Raw genomic sequence first — 16,024 nt, forward strand, 5'->3', positions numbered from 1 at the left:
TTTTAAAAAAAAAAAGGCAGTAGCAGTGGCCATCTGAAAGACATCAATACATGTACAGACAGCTCACTGTATAATATTTTGGACTGTGTGATAATTCAGTATAATGTCTTTCTCCTTTAAGGTTGCAATTCATTAGAAATGTGCTCAAAACTATAACTCAATTCTATCAGAGAGATGAAGACACTTCATAAAGACACCTCTTTGCCATAAGAGAACAAATGCTTCTTCAGCAACAACATCAACTTGCATTTATGTGATGCCTTTAACATAGAACAAATGTATCAAGGTTTCACAGAGACAGTAAGAAAATGGACACTGTGCCAAAGAAGGAGAGATTAGGAGAGTGGCCAAAACCTTGGTGATTGGTGGATTTTAAGGAAAACTTTGAAGAGGTAGAGGGGTTTTAAGAAGGAATTTGAGAGTTGGACCTAGACAGCTGAAGGCACAGCTGCCAATGGTAGCATGAAGCCAGGATAAACAAGAAATTGGAATCAGAGGAACAGATAATGTGAGTGGATGGGGGAGGGGGGTCACAGTAATAAGGAGGAGCAAGATCATGGTGCTATTTAAACACAAAGATGAGAATTTTAAGTTTGAGACATTATGAGACCGGGAGCAAATGCAGATCAGCAAGGACAGTGCTGATGAGACTTGGTGAGGGATAGGATCGGGACTGCAGAGTTTTGGATAAATTTTAAGAAGTAAATAGGCGTAAGAATAGCAGTGAATTTCAATGCAGAGGCCAAGGGGGTAGCAGAAGGTGGGAGAAGGGCAGTACCTGGAGCATTAGATGGCAGTTCAGAGTTATGGCAGCTAAAGAGTACAACGTCATGCAGAGTAGCACAGCTCTGATGGCAGGAAAATCCAAGAAGTCAAGTGGGACATAGTCGCAGCAATCAAAAAATGCAGCCACTTCAGCAAGGAAGAATGAGGTGGTGGGATGGGCAATATGCTTTGGGACAGGTAACTTTAACTTGTAGATTAAGCTGAAATATACCTACTGTTAAGAGCAGAAGGCATCAAATAATGCCATCGAGGAGACTGGGAGGGAAAGGAGCAGGGATAGCAACGGCTGTCCACAGGTGGAGTTATAGATCTCAGTTGGGAGCTGTCTGCCCAGGAGCCATCTTGAAAATCAATTTGGTACTTGTAACGTTGTCAATAAAAACTAATTATGGATTTATCTGAGCCCCTTACACCTCCACTGATGTTAGAATTGAAAACAAAGACATTTTCACGTGTAACAGACCTTTCAGCTCAAAGCTCCGTACCACATGGCTGTTGTCTCAGGTTAGAGTGACACTTGCAAGGTCTCTGAGGGAATAAACAAAACTGTTTGCGTTCCATGTTTTATGTTTAAATATTCTCTATCATTTAAAACTGTTTTACCTCCTATTACAAATTTATCCTAATTGTATAGATTATTTGGAAAGCATGATTGTAACTGTCAGGCCACCATACAGTTAAATTAATCGCTTTATTTTTCGAATCCAATCGGAACTTTTCTTTTCTGAGCTATACAATTACAATGAACATGTTTGCTTCATGCATTAGATACATAGCATGTCAATATAGTTATTGTTTCAAACAATAATTAAGACAAGCTTTTTGAACCTCATTTTTAAAAATTAATATTAATAGATATTAATGAAATTCTATGTAAACAGGTAAAAACATTGGCTGTATTTTACCATTTGAACCTTATCCATATTAATATAGTGACTGGGACAATGGAGTGGAGGAAGACATTTTGTCAGGTTTTTATTGGTGAATGCGCTCTCGCATTGCTGTGATTTCTAATTTGAACCTAACAGAGGCATCGCCCAACCACTTAGTGAAAGGGCCTTCCTGAGAATAATCGATGGATGTCTCCAATGCTTCCCAGTTATGAATGATTCTGCCATTGACAGCATACTGTAGAGAGCCTTCATTTTTGCCCACTGCAATTTTGGCTGGGTGGTTATTTGAACAAATTCTTGCATACAAAAGTGGTCATGACAGAGAGAAAAAAAAATAACAATGGACCCACTAGCATAAGAAGTTGCATTTATATAGTACCTTTCATAGAAACATAGAAAATAGCTGCAGGAGTAGGCCATTCGCCCCCACGAGCCTGCACCACCATGCAATAAGATCATGGCTGATCATTCATCTCAGTACCCCTTTCCTGCTTTCTCTCCATACCCCTTGATCCCTTTAGCCGTAAGGGCCATATCTAACTCCCTCTTGAATATATCCAACGAACTGACATCAACAACTCTCTGCGGTAGGGAATTCCACAGGTTAACAACTCTCTGAGTGAAGAAGTTTCTCCTCATCTTAGTGCTAAATGGCTTACCCCTTATCCTTAGACTATGTCCCCTGGTTTTGGACTTCCCCAACATCGGGAACATTCTTCCTGCATCTAACCTGTCCAGTCCCGTCAGAATTTTATATGTTTCTATGAGATCTGCTCTCGTCCTTCTAAATTCCAGTGAATACAGGCCCAGTCGATCCAGTCTCTCCTCATATGTCAGTCCTGCCATCCCGGGAATGGTGAACCTTCGCTGCACTCCCTCAATAGCAACAACATCGTTCCTCAGATTAGGAGACCAAAACTTAACACAATATTCCAGGTGAGGCCTCACCAAGGCCCTGTACAACTGCAGTAAGACCTCCCAGCTCCTATACTCAAATCCCCTAGCTATGAAGGCCAACATATCATTTGCCATCTTCACCGCCTGCTGTACCTGCAATCCAACTTTCAATGACTGATGTACCATGACACCAAGGTCTCGTTGCACCTCCCCTTTTCCTAATCTGCCGCCATTCAGATAATATTCTGCCTTCATGTTTTTGCCGCCAAAGTGGATAACCTCACATTTATCCACATTATACTGCATCTGCCACGTGTTTGCCCACTCACCGAACCTGTCCAAATCACCTTGCAGCCTTTTAGAGTCCTCCGCACAGTTCACACCACCACCCAGCTTAGTGTCATCTGCAAACTTGGAGATATTACATTCAATTTCCTCATCCAAATCATTGATGTATATTGTAAATAGCTGGGGTCCCAGCACTGAGCCCTGTGGCACCCCACTAGTCACTGCCTGCCATTCTGAAAAGGACCCGTTTATCCCAACTCTCTGCTTCCTGTCTGCTAACAAATTCTCTATCCACGTCAGTACATTACCCCTAATACCATGTGCTTTAATTTTGCACATCAATCTCTTGTGTGGGACCTTGTCAAAAGCCTTTTGAAAGTCCAAATGCACATTATCCACTGGTTCTCCCTTGTCCACTCCTAGTTGCATCTTCAAAAAATTCTGGAAGATTTGTCAAGCAGGATTTCCATTTCATAAATCCATGCTGACTTGGACCGATCCTGTCACTGCTTTCCAAATGTGCTGCTAGTTCATCTTTAATAATTGATTCCAACATTTTCCTCACTACTGAAGTCAGGCTAACTGGTCTACAATTACCCGTTTTCTCTATCCCTCCTTTTTAAAAAAATTGGGTTACATTAGCTACCCTCCAATCCATAGGAACTGATCCAGAGTCGATAGACTGTTGGAAAATGATCACCAATGCATCCACTATTTCTAGGGTTACTTCCTTAAGTACTCCGAGATGCAGACTACCAGGCCCCGGGGATTTATTGGCTTTCAATCCCATCAATTTCCCTAACACAATTTCCCGCCTAATAAGGATTTCCTTCAGTTCCTCCTTCTCACTAGACCCTCGTTCCCCGAGTATTTCCAGAAGGTTATTTGTGGCTTCCTTCGTGAAGACAGAACCAAACTATTTGTTCAACTGGTCCGCCATTTCACAACCTCAGGATGTCACAAAGCACTTTACAATCAATGAAGAACTTTTGTTGCAACGTAGGAAACCCGGCATCCATATAGCAGATACCCTAAAACGCTGGAGAAGTACTATCAACACTGCTTCTGCAAGAACCTGCAATTCCATTGGCAGGATAGACGCACCAACATCAGTGTTCTCACTCAGGCCAACCTCCCCAGCAGCGAAGCATTGACCACGCACGATCAGCTCCGTTGGATGGGCCGTATTGTCTGCATGCCCGAGACTCCCAAGCAAGCGCTCTATGCGGAGCTTTGACACGGCAAGCGAGTCCCAGGTGGGTAGCGGAAATGCTTCACGAACACCCTCAAAGCCTCCTTGATAAAGTGCAACATCCCCACCGACTCCTGGGAATCCCTGGCCCACGACCATCCAAAATGAAGGAAGAGCATCCGGGAGGGTGCTGAGCACCTCGAACCCCATTGCCGAGAACAAGCAGAAACCAAGCGTTGACAGCGGAGGGAGTGTGCGGCAAACCAGACTCCCCACCCATGCTTTCCTGCAACCACTGTCTTGACCCACCTGTGACAGAGACTGTAATTCCTGCATTGGACTCTTCAGTCATCTGAGAACTCACTTTAAGAGTGGAAGCAAGTCATCTTCGACTCTGAGGGACTGCCTATGATGATGACTCCCTCAGCACTGTTACTGGAGTGTCAGCCTAGATTTTGTACTTCACTCTCTGGAGTTGGGCTTGAACCGACGAGCTTCTGACTCAGGCGAGGGTGCTGCCACTGAGCCACGGCTGACACGACTAACCAGGATAGAACTTACAGTCACTAGGTTTCAAACTGAAAAGGGCCACACTTGCCAGCAAGCATTGTAGATTTGCGTGGGAGCATTGTGTTCTGTATGTGGTAGTTCATAAATGTACTACATCAGCATTCAGCCAGTTAAACATCACCAGTCTGTCAAATCTTGCTGCACCTCAGCAGCTGTTGTCATGGAAACAGTTATTCCTGAGGTTTCCTCCTGTGGTTTTATATTTATTGTCTCCTGTAAATGGCTCATCATCAGGGATTAGGATGGCTGGATTTATCATTAATACGCTGTACTCAAACAGGCTGATAACAATATCCCATCAATGCAAGCTGGAACATGCATATAAATGAAATGGGGAAGAACTAATTATTTCAATGCTACATAAATCTTCAACAAAAAAGTCCTTTGAGCCCTGAAACACAACTGCAAAGTAAATGTTCCATTAAACAATAATAAGAGTTTAAAAAATACTGATCTGAAGCAGCTTCAGTTTTCTTGTGCTTTTATTTTACAGGTGTCAAAAAATCTGCCTGATAAACAAGAAGAAATAGAAGACTTATTGAAGGACTTTAAACGATTTCAGCAGCAGCTAAACCTGCTGTCATTGTGGGCCTCTTCTACAAAGGATCAGTTGGAGTTGTACAAACAAGCACCAATACCAGGAGTCTTCGATATTAAGGTAAAAACATTTCTAATCGCCATATATATCATTTATTGTAGCTCTTTCGAATAGAGTTGAATTTCTCAGTCTAAGGTGTCTTGAGCAGGGTCAGAACTTTGTAGTGATGACTGTTAAGAAAAGTAATGAGGCAGCACAATATCCCCCAACAGGTTTTTAGTGGATACCAGGGCATAGGATGGAGATTGGAAATCAGAATGGCTCTATACAAGACTCAAGCACGAGGATCACAGTTTGAATAAGAAAGAAGTGGGAACCAGAATGTTCAAGGGTTGAAAACTGACAGAATAAAGTTGAGGGAAGAGCATTGCAAATAAACAAAGAAAAGGCTTTGCGGTTAAGAAATGCTAGACCTTGGAGCGTAAGATGAGAAGTGATAGCATTAAAGAATGTTTAGGGGGATCAATCTGTTCTTATGGGATTGTTATGAAAGTAGTTTTATTATTTGGCTCTGACATGTATATAGATCTGGCCACTTGTCTTGCATGATGCCATCCACATACCAAGCCAAACTAGTAATACATAGTGACCTGGTAATGTCACCAATTACCTTGTAAGGGCAGAAGAAAAAAAAGGAATCTCTCTAATAAAAGAGGGCGATTTCTATGTGTCATTTGATACAGCTCCGAAATAGCTAGTGTTAAAATGGAAGTTGCCTTTACTTACATAAGTATAAAACGAAAGTAAGAGAGAAGTTGGTCAGGTGAAGAGTGTAACGAGATAATGTATAACACCCTCTAGCTAGGAGGTATAGGGAGCTGTATTGAGAGAGAGGGTCTGAGAAGGAACACCATCTTAAAAGCTCCACATGGCTGTCTGAGATCTCCCAAATAAATAGAGTTAAGTTGAACTAAGAGTGGTCAAGAGACTATAAAATACATGGTGTCAGAAGCGGAGTTTCCAATCTTTCATCGAACGCCGCTATGACCGAAATATTGGAACTGTAAGACTTTTTCGAGCTGATCAAAATTGTCATTAAGCAGTGCAGTGCAGAGCATGCTTCCTGCACATCGCGCGTGAATCTGTGAAGGGCGATAAATAGTTATAAACTTGTAAAATAATCTCGAGGCATTAGTAAAGTAAACTTAAAGTGGCATAATTTATTGTAGAACCCCGATTGAAAAAGTATTTCTACAATTACCCAGCCATGATATTTTACGATTAGACTTGTTCTACTCCTCTGTGTATTTGAACTGTGCACATGTATATGACAAACTCAAAGTCCTAAACTGTAGCGAGCTATCATGACTACCATGGTGCCAACTCCCGCGCACATTCCTCTCCCACCTCCATTACAGGTGACTGGCGATTTGAAAGCCAACTGGAAAAAATTCAAACAGCTGTGGGACAGCTATGAAATTATCACAGATATTGTGGAAAAACCAGATAGAGTTAGGGTTGCAACGTATAACACTGCCATTGGCAGCGATGCCCAAAATATCCCTAATAATCTTCCCTACAAACCAGAGGAAGCCAAGCAGGAAATTTAGATTATTTTGAAGCTCTGCGAAGAGCACCGTAAAGGTAAAACCAACATCATCTATGAACGGTACCAGTGTAACAGCTGTGTACAAGGGGACGAGCGGTTTGACAGATATCTCATGAAAGTGAGAGAACTAGCATCGTCCTGTGATTTCGGCACTTTGAGGGATGATTTAATCAGAGACCGCATAGTCTGTGGAATATCTGATAACACTCTGCGTAAGAGGCTGTTGCAAGAATCAAGCCTAAAGCTGGAAAATGTGTGATGCTCTGTAAAGCTACAGAGACCATGAAAATGAAATCCATGAAGCTCACTAAAACAGATACTGAAGATGTCAAAGCTGTTAGACAGAAGCCCCGACCCACAAAGAAAGAATTCACAGAAAAAGAGTCCAGAACAATTGCATATATTGTGGCAAAAGACATGAGCTGTCAAAAACGAAATGCCTAGCATATGAGAAGGTCTGTACAAGTTGCAGTAAACTAAATCACTTTTCTCAAAAGTGTAGGCAGAATGGATCGAGGCAGAAGTCTACACATAACTAAGGAGATGGTACTCAGTAAGATAATGGGACTAAAGGCAGATAAATCCCCTGGACCTGATGGCTTGCATCCTAAGGTCTTAAGAGAAGTAGCAGCAGGGATTGTGGATGCATTGGTTGTAATTTACCATTTCCCTGGATTCTGGGGAGGTCCCAGCAGATTTGAAAACAGCAAATGTAATGCGACCCTATTTAAAAAAGGAGGGTGACAAAAAGCAGGAAACGACAACCAGTTCGCCTAACATCTGTGGTTGAGAAAATGTTGGAGTTCATTATTAAAGAAGCATTAGGAGGACATTTGGAAAAGCAAAATTCGGTCAGGCAGAGTCAGCATGGATTTATGAAGGGGAAGTTATGTTTGACAAATTTGCTGGAATTCTTTGAGGGTGTAATGAACAGGGTGGATAAAGGGGAACCAGTGGATGTGGTGTATTTGGACTTCCAGAAGGCATTTGACAAGGCGCCACATAAAAGGTTACTGCACAAGATAAAAGTTTACGGGGTTGGGGCAATATATGAGCATGGATAGAGGATTGGCTAAATAACAGAAAACAGAGAGTCGGGATAAATGGTTCATTCTCTGGTTGGCAACCAGTAACTAATGGGGTGCCGCATGGATCAGTGCTGGGACCCCAACTATTTACAATCTACATTAACAACTTGGAAGAAGGGACAGAGTGTAACGGAGCCAAGTTTGCTGACAATAAAAAATGTGTGAGGAGGACACAAAAAATCTGCAAAAGGACAGACAGGCAAAGTGAGTGAGCAAAAATTTGGCAGATGGAGTATAATGTTGGAAAGTGTGAGGTTATGCACTTTGGCAGAAAAAAAATAAAAGAGCAAATTACTATTTAAATTGAGAAAGATTGCAAAGTGCTGCAGTACAGCGGGACCTGGGGGTACTTCTGCTTAAACACAAAAGGATAGTATGCAGGTACAGCAAGTGATCAGGAAGGCCAATGGAATCTTGGCCTTTATTGCAAAGGGGATGGAAATAAAGGAGAGTATCAAATTAAAAACCAATGCGTATAAGGTGGCCAAGGTTAGTGGGAAACTAGCAGATTGGGAAAATTTTAAATGACAGCAAAGAATGATTAAGAAAGCAATAAAGAAAGGAAAGATAGATTACGAAAGTAAACTTGCGCAAAACATAAAAACAGATAGTAAAAGCTTTTACCGATATATAAAACGGAAAAGAGTGACTAAAGTAAATGTTGGTCCCTTAGAAGATGAGAAGTGGAATTTAATAATGGGAAATGTGGAAATGGCTGAGACCTTAAACAATTATTTTGCTTCAGTCTTCACAGTGGAAGACACAAAAACCATGCCAAAAATTGCTGGTCACGGGAGGACCTTGAGATAATCACTATCACAAGGGGGGTAGTGCTGGACAGGCTAATGGGACTCAAGGTAGACAAGTCCCCTGGTCCTGATGAAATGCATCCTAGGGTATTAAAAGAGATGGCGGAAGTTATAGCAGATGCATTCGTTATAATCTATCAAAATTCTCTGGACTCTGGGGAGGTACCATCGGATTGGAAAGCAGCTAATGTAACGCCTCTGATTTAAAAAGGGGGCAGACAAAAGGCAGGTAACTATAGACCGGTTAGTTTAACATCTGTAGTGGGGAAAATGCTTGAAGCTATCATTAAGGAAGAAATAGCGGGACATCTAGATAGGAATAGTGCAATCAAGCAGACGCAACATGGATTCATGAAGGGGAAATCATGTTTAACTAATTTACTGGAATTCTTTGAGGAGATAACGAGCATGGTGGATAGAGGTGTACCGATGGATGTGGTGTATTTAGATTTCCAAAAGGCATTTGATAAGGTGCCATGCAAAAGGTTACTGCAGAAGATAAAGGTACGCAGAGTCAGAGGAAATGTATTAGCATGGATAGAGAATTGGCTAGCTAACAGAAAGCAGAGAGTCGGGATAAATGGGTCCTTTTCGGGTTGGAAAACGGTGGTTAGTGGTGTGCCACAGGGATCGGTGCTGGGACCACAACTGTTTACAATATACATAGATGACCTGGAAGAGGGGACAGAGTGTAGTGTAACAGAATTTGCAGATGACACAAAGATTAGTGGGAAAGTGGGTTGTGTGGAGGACACAGAGAGACTGCAAAGAGATTTAGATAGGTTAAGCGAATGGGCTAAGGTTTGGCAGATGGAATACAATGTCGGAAAAGGTGAGATCATCCACCTTGGAAAAAAAAAACAGTAAAAGGGAATATTATTTGAATGGGGAGAAATTACAACATGCTGCGGTGCAGAGGGACCTGGGAGTCCCCAAAAAGTTAGTTTGCAGATGCTGCAGGTAATCAGGAAGGCGAATGGAATGTTGGCCTTCATTGCGAGAGGGATGGAGTACAAAAGCAGGGAGGTCCTGCTGCAACTGTATAGGGTATTGGTGAGGCCGCACCTGGAGTACTGCATGCAGTTTTGGTCACCTTACTTAAGGAAGGACATACTAGCTTTGGAGGGGGTACAGAGATGATTCACTAGGCTGATTCCGGAGATGAGAGGGTTACCTTATGATGGTAGATTGAGTAGACTGGGTCTTTACTCGTTGGAGTTCAGAAGGATGAGGGGTGATCTTATAGAAACATTTAAAATAATGAAAGGGATAGACAAGATAGAGGCAGAGAGATTGTTTCCACTGGTCGGGGAGACTAGAACTAGGGGGCACAGCCTCAAAATACGGGGGAGCCAATTTAAAACCGAGTTGAGAAGGAATTTCTTCTCCCAGAGGGTTGTGAATCTGTGGAATTCTCTGCCCAAGGAAACAGTTGAGGCTAGCTCATTGAATGTATTCAAATCACAGATAGATAGATTTTTAACCAATAAGGGAATTAAGGGTTACGGGGAGCGGGCAGGTAAGTGGAGCTGAGTCCACGGCCAGATCAGCCATGATCTTGTTGAATGGTGGAACAGGCTCGAGGGCTAGATGGCCTACTCCTGTTCCTAATTCTTATGTTCTTATGTTATGTTCTAGTATAAAAGCAGGGAAGTCTTGTAACAGCAATGCAGAGTATTGGTGAGACCACACCTGGAATATTGCGTGCTGTTTTGGTTTCCATATTTACGAAAGGATATACTTGCTTTGGAGATAATTCAGAGAAGGTTCACTAGGTTGATTCCGGCGATGATGGCGTTGACTTATGAGGAAAGGTTGAATAGGTTGGGCCTCTACTCATTGGAATTCAGAAATATGGGAGGTGATCTTATCGAAACGTATAAGATTATGAGGGGGCTTGACAAGGTGGATGTAGAGAGGATGTTTCCACTGATGGGGGGACTAGAACTAGAGGGCATGATCTTAGAATAAGGGGCCTCCCATTTAAAACTGAGATGAGGAGACATTTCTTCTCTGAGGGTTGTAAATCTGTGAAAGTCGCTGGCTCAGAGAGCTGTGGAAGCTGGGACATTGAAATAATTTAAGACAGAAATAGACAGTTTCTTAAACGATAAGGGGATAAGGGATTATGGGGAGCGGGCAGGGAAGTGGAGCTGAGTCCATGATCAGATCAGCCATGATGTAATTGAATGGCGGAGCAGGCTCAAGGGGCCGTATGGCCTACTCCTGTTCCTATTTCTTATGTTCTTATAACCCTACTATAAGGACAAGTCAAAAGTTCATGCAATATAAGAATAGAATTCTGATTTTGAAGTCATGACTATAAAGATGCTTGGTAAAGTTGATCGCATAATCAAGGACTAAGCTGACAGAAACTATCCTAACAAAATTATGGCTACCTCCTCCATTAAAGGTCAAATGGTAAAAATGCAAATGGATTGTGGGGATACATGCAATGCGCTACCTCTTAGATACTTACCAAAAGGCTAAAAGATAAAAGAATGTAAGACAATACTGTCACTATAAGACAACCATGCAACCATTCCAGTCGGGACTTGTTATGTGTCACTGGAAAATACAAACAACAAGCAAAAGTACATTGCGCCCTTTGTGATCATTGAGGGCCAAAGTGCACCACTGATAGGCTCACGCACTGCTCAACGACTACAACTGATAAAAGTGCAGCATCAGAATATCGCAGTGGTAAATGAACCACACAAATCGCAAACTACGAACAAAGAAAACATCTCGCTAGCATCAAAAACTGATATTAACAGTGCATATCCAGATGTGTTTAAGGGATTTGGACACATGCCAGGGACAGTACACCTTGAACTTAATGAATCAGCGACACCAGCTGTAATGCCACCCAGACAAGTGCCAATAGCGATCAAACAAATGCTAAAAGAGGAACTCGATCGTTTGGAAACAAAGAAACATAGAAAATAAGTGCAGGTGTAGGCCATTCGGCCCTTTGAGCCTGCACCACCATTCAATATGATCATGGCTGATCATGCAACTTCAGTGCTCCATTCTTGCTTTCTCTCCATACCCCTTGATCCCTTTAGCCGTAAGAGCCACATCTAACTCCCTTTTGAATATATCTTAACAAACTGGCCTCAACAACTTTCTGTGGTAGAGAATTCCACAGGTTCACAATTCTCTGAGTGAAGAAGTTTCTCCTCATCTCGGTCCTAAATGACTTACCCCTATCCTTAGACTGTGACCCTTGGTTCTGGACTTCCCCAACATTGGGAACATTCTTCCTGCATCTAACCTGTCCAATCCCATCAGAATGTTATATGTTTCTATGAGATCCCCTCTCATTCTTCTAAATTCCAATGAAAATAAGCCTGGTCGATACAGTCTTTCTTCATATGTCAGTTCTGCCATCCCGGGAATCAGTCTGGTGAACCTTCGCTGCACTCCCTCAATAGCAAAAATGTCCTTCCTCAGATTAGGAGACCAAAACTGTGCACAATATTCAAGGTGTGGCCTCACCAAGGCCCTCTACAACTGCAGTAAGACCTCTCTGCTCCTATACTCAAATCGTCTCGCTATGAAGGCCAACATGCCATTTGCATTCTTCACCGCCTGCTGTACCTACATGCCAACTTTCAATGACTGATGTACCATGACACCCAGGTCTCGTTGCACCTTCCCTTTTCCTAATCTGTCACCATTCAGATAATATTCTGCCTTCCTGTTTTTGCCTCCAAAGTGGATAACCTCACATTTATCTACATTATACTGCATCTGCCATGCATTTGCCCACTCACCTAACCTGTCCAAGTCACCCTGCAGCCTCTTACCATCCTCCTCACAGCTCACACTGCCATCCAGCTTAGTGTCATCTGCAAATTTGGAAATATTACATTTAATTCCTTTGTCTAAATCATTAATATATATTGTAAATAGCTGGGGTCCCATCACTGAACCTTGCGGTACACTGCCTGCCATTCTGAAAATAACCCGTTTATTCCTACTCTTTGCTTCCTGTCTGCCAACCAGTTCTCTATCCACGTCAATACATTACCCCCAATACCATGTGCTTTAATTTTGCACACTAATCTCTTGTGTGGGACCTTGTCAAAAGCTTTTTGAACGTCCAAATACACCACATCCACTGGTTCTCCCCTGACCACTCTACTAGATACATCCTCAAAAAATTCTAGAAAATTTGTCAAGCATGATTTCCCTTTCATAAATCCATGCTGACTTGGACCGATCCTGTCACTGCTTTCCAAATGCGCTGCTATTACATTTTTAATTATTGATTCCAACATTTTCCCCACTACCGATGTCAGGCTAACCAGTCTATAATTTCCTGTTTTCTCTCGCCCTCCTTTTTTAAAAAGTGGTGTTACATTAGCTACCTTCCAATCCATAGGAACTGATCCAGAGTCTATAGAATGTTGGATAATGATCACCAATGCATCCACTATTTCTAGGACCACTTCCTTAAGTACTCTGGGATGCAGACTATCAGGCCCCGGGGATTTATCGGCCTTCAATCCCATCAATTTCCCTAACACAATTTCCTGACTAATAAGGATTTCCTTCAGTTCCTCCTTCTTACTCGACCCTTGGTCCGTATTTCCGGAAGTTTATTTGTGTCTTCCTTCGTGAAGGCAGAACCAAAGTATTTATTCAATTGGTCTGCCATTTCTTTGTTCCCCATTGTATGACATATCATCACAAAAATTGTTGAACCGACAGACTGGGTATCCAGTCTAGTGACTGTATAACAACAAAATGGAAAGATACGAATATATATTGACCCTCAACATCTGAACAATGCCCTAAAACGTGGACACTATCCACTTCCTGTGATTGATGACAGCTTGCCACAGATGTCAAATATAAAGGTCCTCACTAAGGCAGACTGTAAGGAGGGTTTCTTGCAATATGAACTAGACACAAAGTCCTCCTACCTGACAACCTTCCAGACACCATGGGGACGATATTGATATAATAGAATGCCATTTGGCATCAGTCCTGCCCCATAAATCTTCCAGCAGAAGCTAGACCAGAACCTCAAGGGTCTAGATGGAGTCTACAAGATTGCAGATGATATCTTGATCACTAGATGTGGTGAGACACTTAAAGGGGCCAATCACGATCATGACGCAAACTTTCGCAAATTCATGCAGAGATGCAGAGTGCGAAATATCACACACAACTTCGATAAGTTTGAATACAGGAGCTCCCAAGTGAAATACATGGGGCACATACTGTCTCGTGATGGACTCAAAGCCGATCCAAGCAAAGTGGCTGCAATCAATGATATGCAGAAACTGCAGGATGTCACAGGTGTACAACGATTTGTCGGCATGACAAAGTACCTCGCAAAATTCTTGCCAGAGCTTTCAGACCTCAGTGAGCCTCTGCAATGGCTCACTCATAAAGACACAGTTTGGAAATGGACTGAAGAACAAGACAAAGCATTTGAAGCTATCAAACAATGCGTGACAGATTCTCCGGTGCTCAGGTACTTTGGCCACTAACTTGCAGCCGAAGATAAAGGCGATACTTCAAGCAAGGGTCTTGGGTTTGTCCTTCTGCAACAGGGACAACCAATTGCATATATGAGCCAAGCGCTCACTCCAGCAGAAAAGTGATACTCTCAAATCGAAAAGGAGCTGTTTGCTCAAGTCTTCGGAATGGAACAAAACCGTCAATATGTATACGGTCGCAAGATCACGCTGAGGACAGACCATAAACCTTTGGTTGCTATACGACACAAACCGTTATGTGCAGCACCCAAGTAACTATAATGTTTGCTCATTCGGCTCAACCAATATGATGTCAAAATAAAGTATCAACCAGGAAAAAAAATGGACCTAGCAGACACCCTCTCGCGCGTATACCTCGAAAACATAGAGATCACTGACAGAAATTGCAATGGAATGCATCCACATGGTGGACTTTCTCTCACTCTCTAAACGAGGACTGACCATCATACAACACGCAACTGCAAGCGAATCCACACTGCAACTGGTCATACAAGAAATCACAATGGGATGGCCAGAAATGCCACATGAATGCCCACCTGAAATGCATGCATACTTAAACATTCGTAATGAACTCAACATAGGATGGCATAGTCTTCAAAGGCTGTCGCTGTGTCATACCAAAATCCCTGAGATCCAACATTTGTCAGCGACTTCATGCTGCTCACACTGGTGTCGAGAGCACTCTTCGCGTGCCAGAAAATCCGTTTACTGGCCAGGACTGAACAGTGACATAAAAGATTATGTTTCAAAGTGTGAACCATGTGACACCTATCAATTGAGCCAACCAAAAGAACCATTGATAAGTCACAACCTCCCTCGGAGACAGTGGGAAAAGATTGGTTGTGACATATTCACACTCGATGGCAAAGACTACTTATGCACCGTGGTCTACTCAGACTATTTCGAGATAGACAATCTGCTTGGAAAGAAAGATGCCACAGTCATCCTCAAACACCTGAAGAAAGACTTCTCTAACCACGGTATTCCAGACACGGTTCAATCCGACAATGAACCTCCCTTCAACTCACAACAGTTCACAAACTTTGCCACAGAATTTGGATTCGATCATGCAACAAGCTCACCAGAATATCCACAGAAAGGTTGAGAACGCAGTTAAGCTCGCAAAGCAGTTAATCAAGAAGACAAAGGAAGTCTGTGGCGACTTCTTGATGAGCCTTCTCATCTGGCAAAACACACCAACTGAAGGCCTTGATAGTTCGCCAGCACAACGCTTGCTCGGTTACCGCACAAAGACAAACATCCCAATCGCAAATGAACTACTCAAACCAAGAATCATACAAGATGTCATCGTTAACAAAGAAAGGAACCATGACAAACAAGCAGACTACTACAACAGAGGTACTATAGCACTTCCTACACTGCACTGTTGAAACAGTGAGACTGAAACAAACATGAGAAAGCAAAGAGTGGCAAAAAGCTTAGGTTCAGAAACAAGTCGCCATTCGTTCATATCTGGTCGTTACGGAAGATGGCCGAGTATCGCAGAAATAGGAAACATCTGAGAAAGAGCGCTGAGACATTCATCGAAACTCCAGAGATCTCAGTGACACCCACAGACGATCTGCTGCCAACATAGCCAACTAACACGCGAAACAGCATTTCAACGACAACCTGATAGGTTGCCTGATATTGCCCCTCAGAGCACTGATAAAGGGACTAAAGCGATCAGTGCACAGAACACCACTGAAACGACCAGTTTGAGGTGAAGCAACAGAATCCGCACAACACCAAAATACCTGGAGCACTATGTACACAAATAAGAAATCATGGATACTTGGATAAAGAATTAATAAGACAAAAGTGGTGTTGTTTGTTAA

The 16,024-nt window shown here is 42.5% G+C and overlaps 1 protein-coding gene across 12 annotated transcripts in view; it reads left to right on the forward strand.

The window, feature by feature from the left end:
• dmd (dystrophin) overlaps positions 1-16,024 on the forward strand; it is a 2,299,423-nt gene that overhangs the window by 1,654,494 nt on the left and 628,905 nt on the right. For all 12 annotated transcript variants that reach the window (XM_070893344.1, XM_070893337.1, XM_070893339.1 and 9 more), the window contains one exon: positions 5,120-5,284. In XM_070893344.1, coding sequence (XP_070749445.1) covers positions 5,120-5,284 — 165 coding nt within the window. The remainder of the gene's footprint in view (positions 1-5,119; positions 5,285-16,024) is intronic.

This window comes from Pristiophorus japonicus, chromosome 11 (assembly GCF_044704955.1).
Source record: "Pristiophorus japonicus isolate sPriJap1 chromosome 11, sPriJap1.hap1, whole genome shotgun sequence".
Classification (NCBI taxonomy): domain Eukaryota; kingdom Metazoa; phylum Chordata; class Chondrichthyes; family Pristiophoridae; genus Pristiophorus; species Pristiophorus japonicus.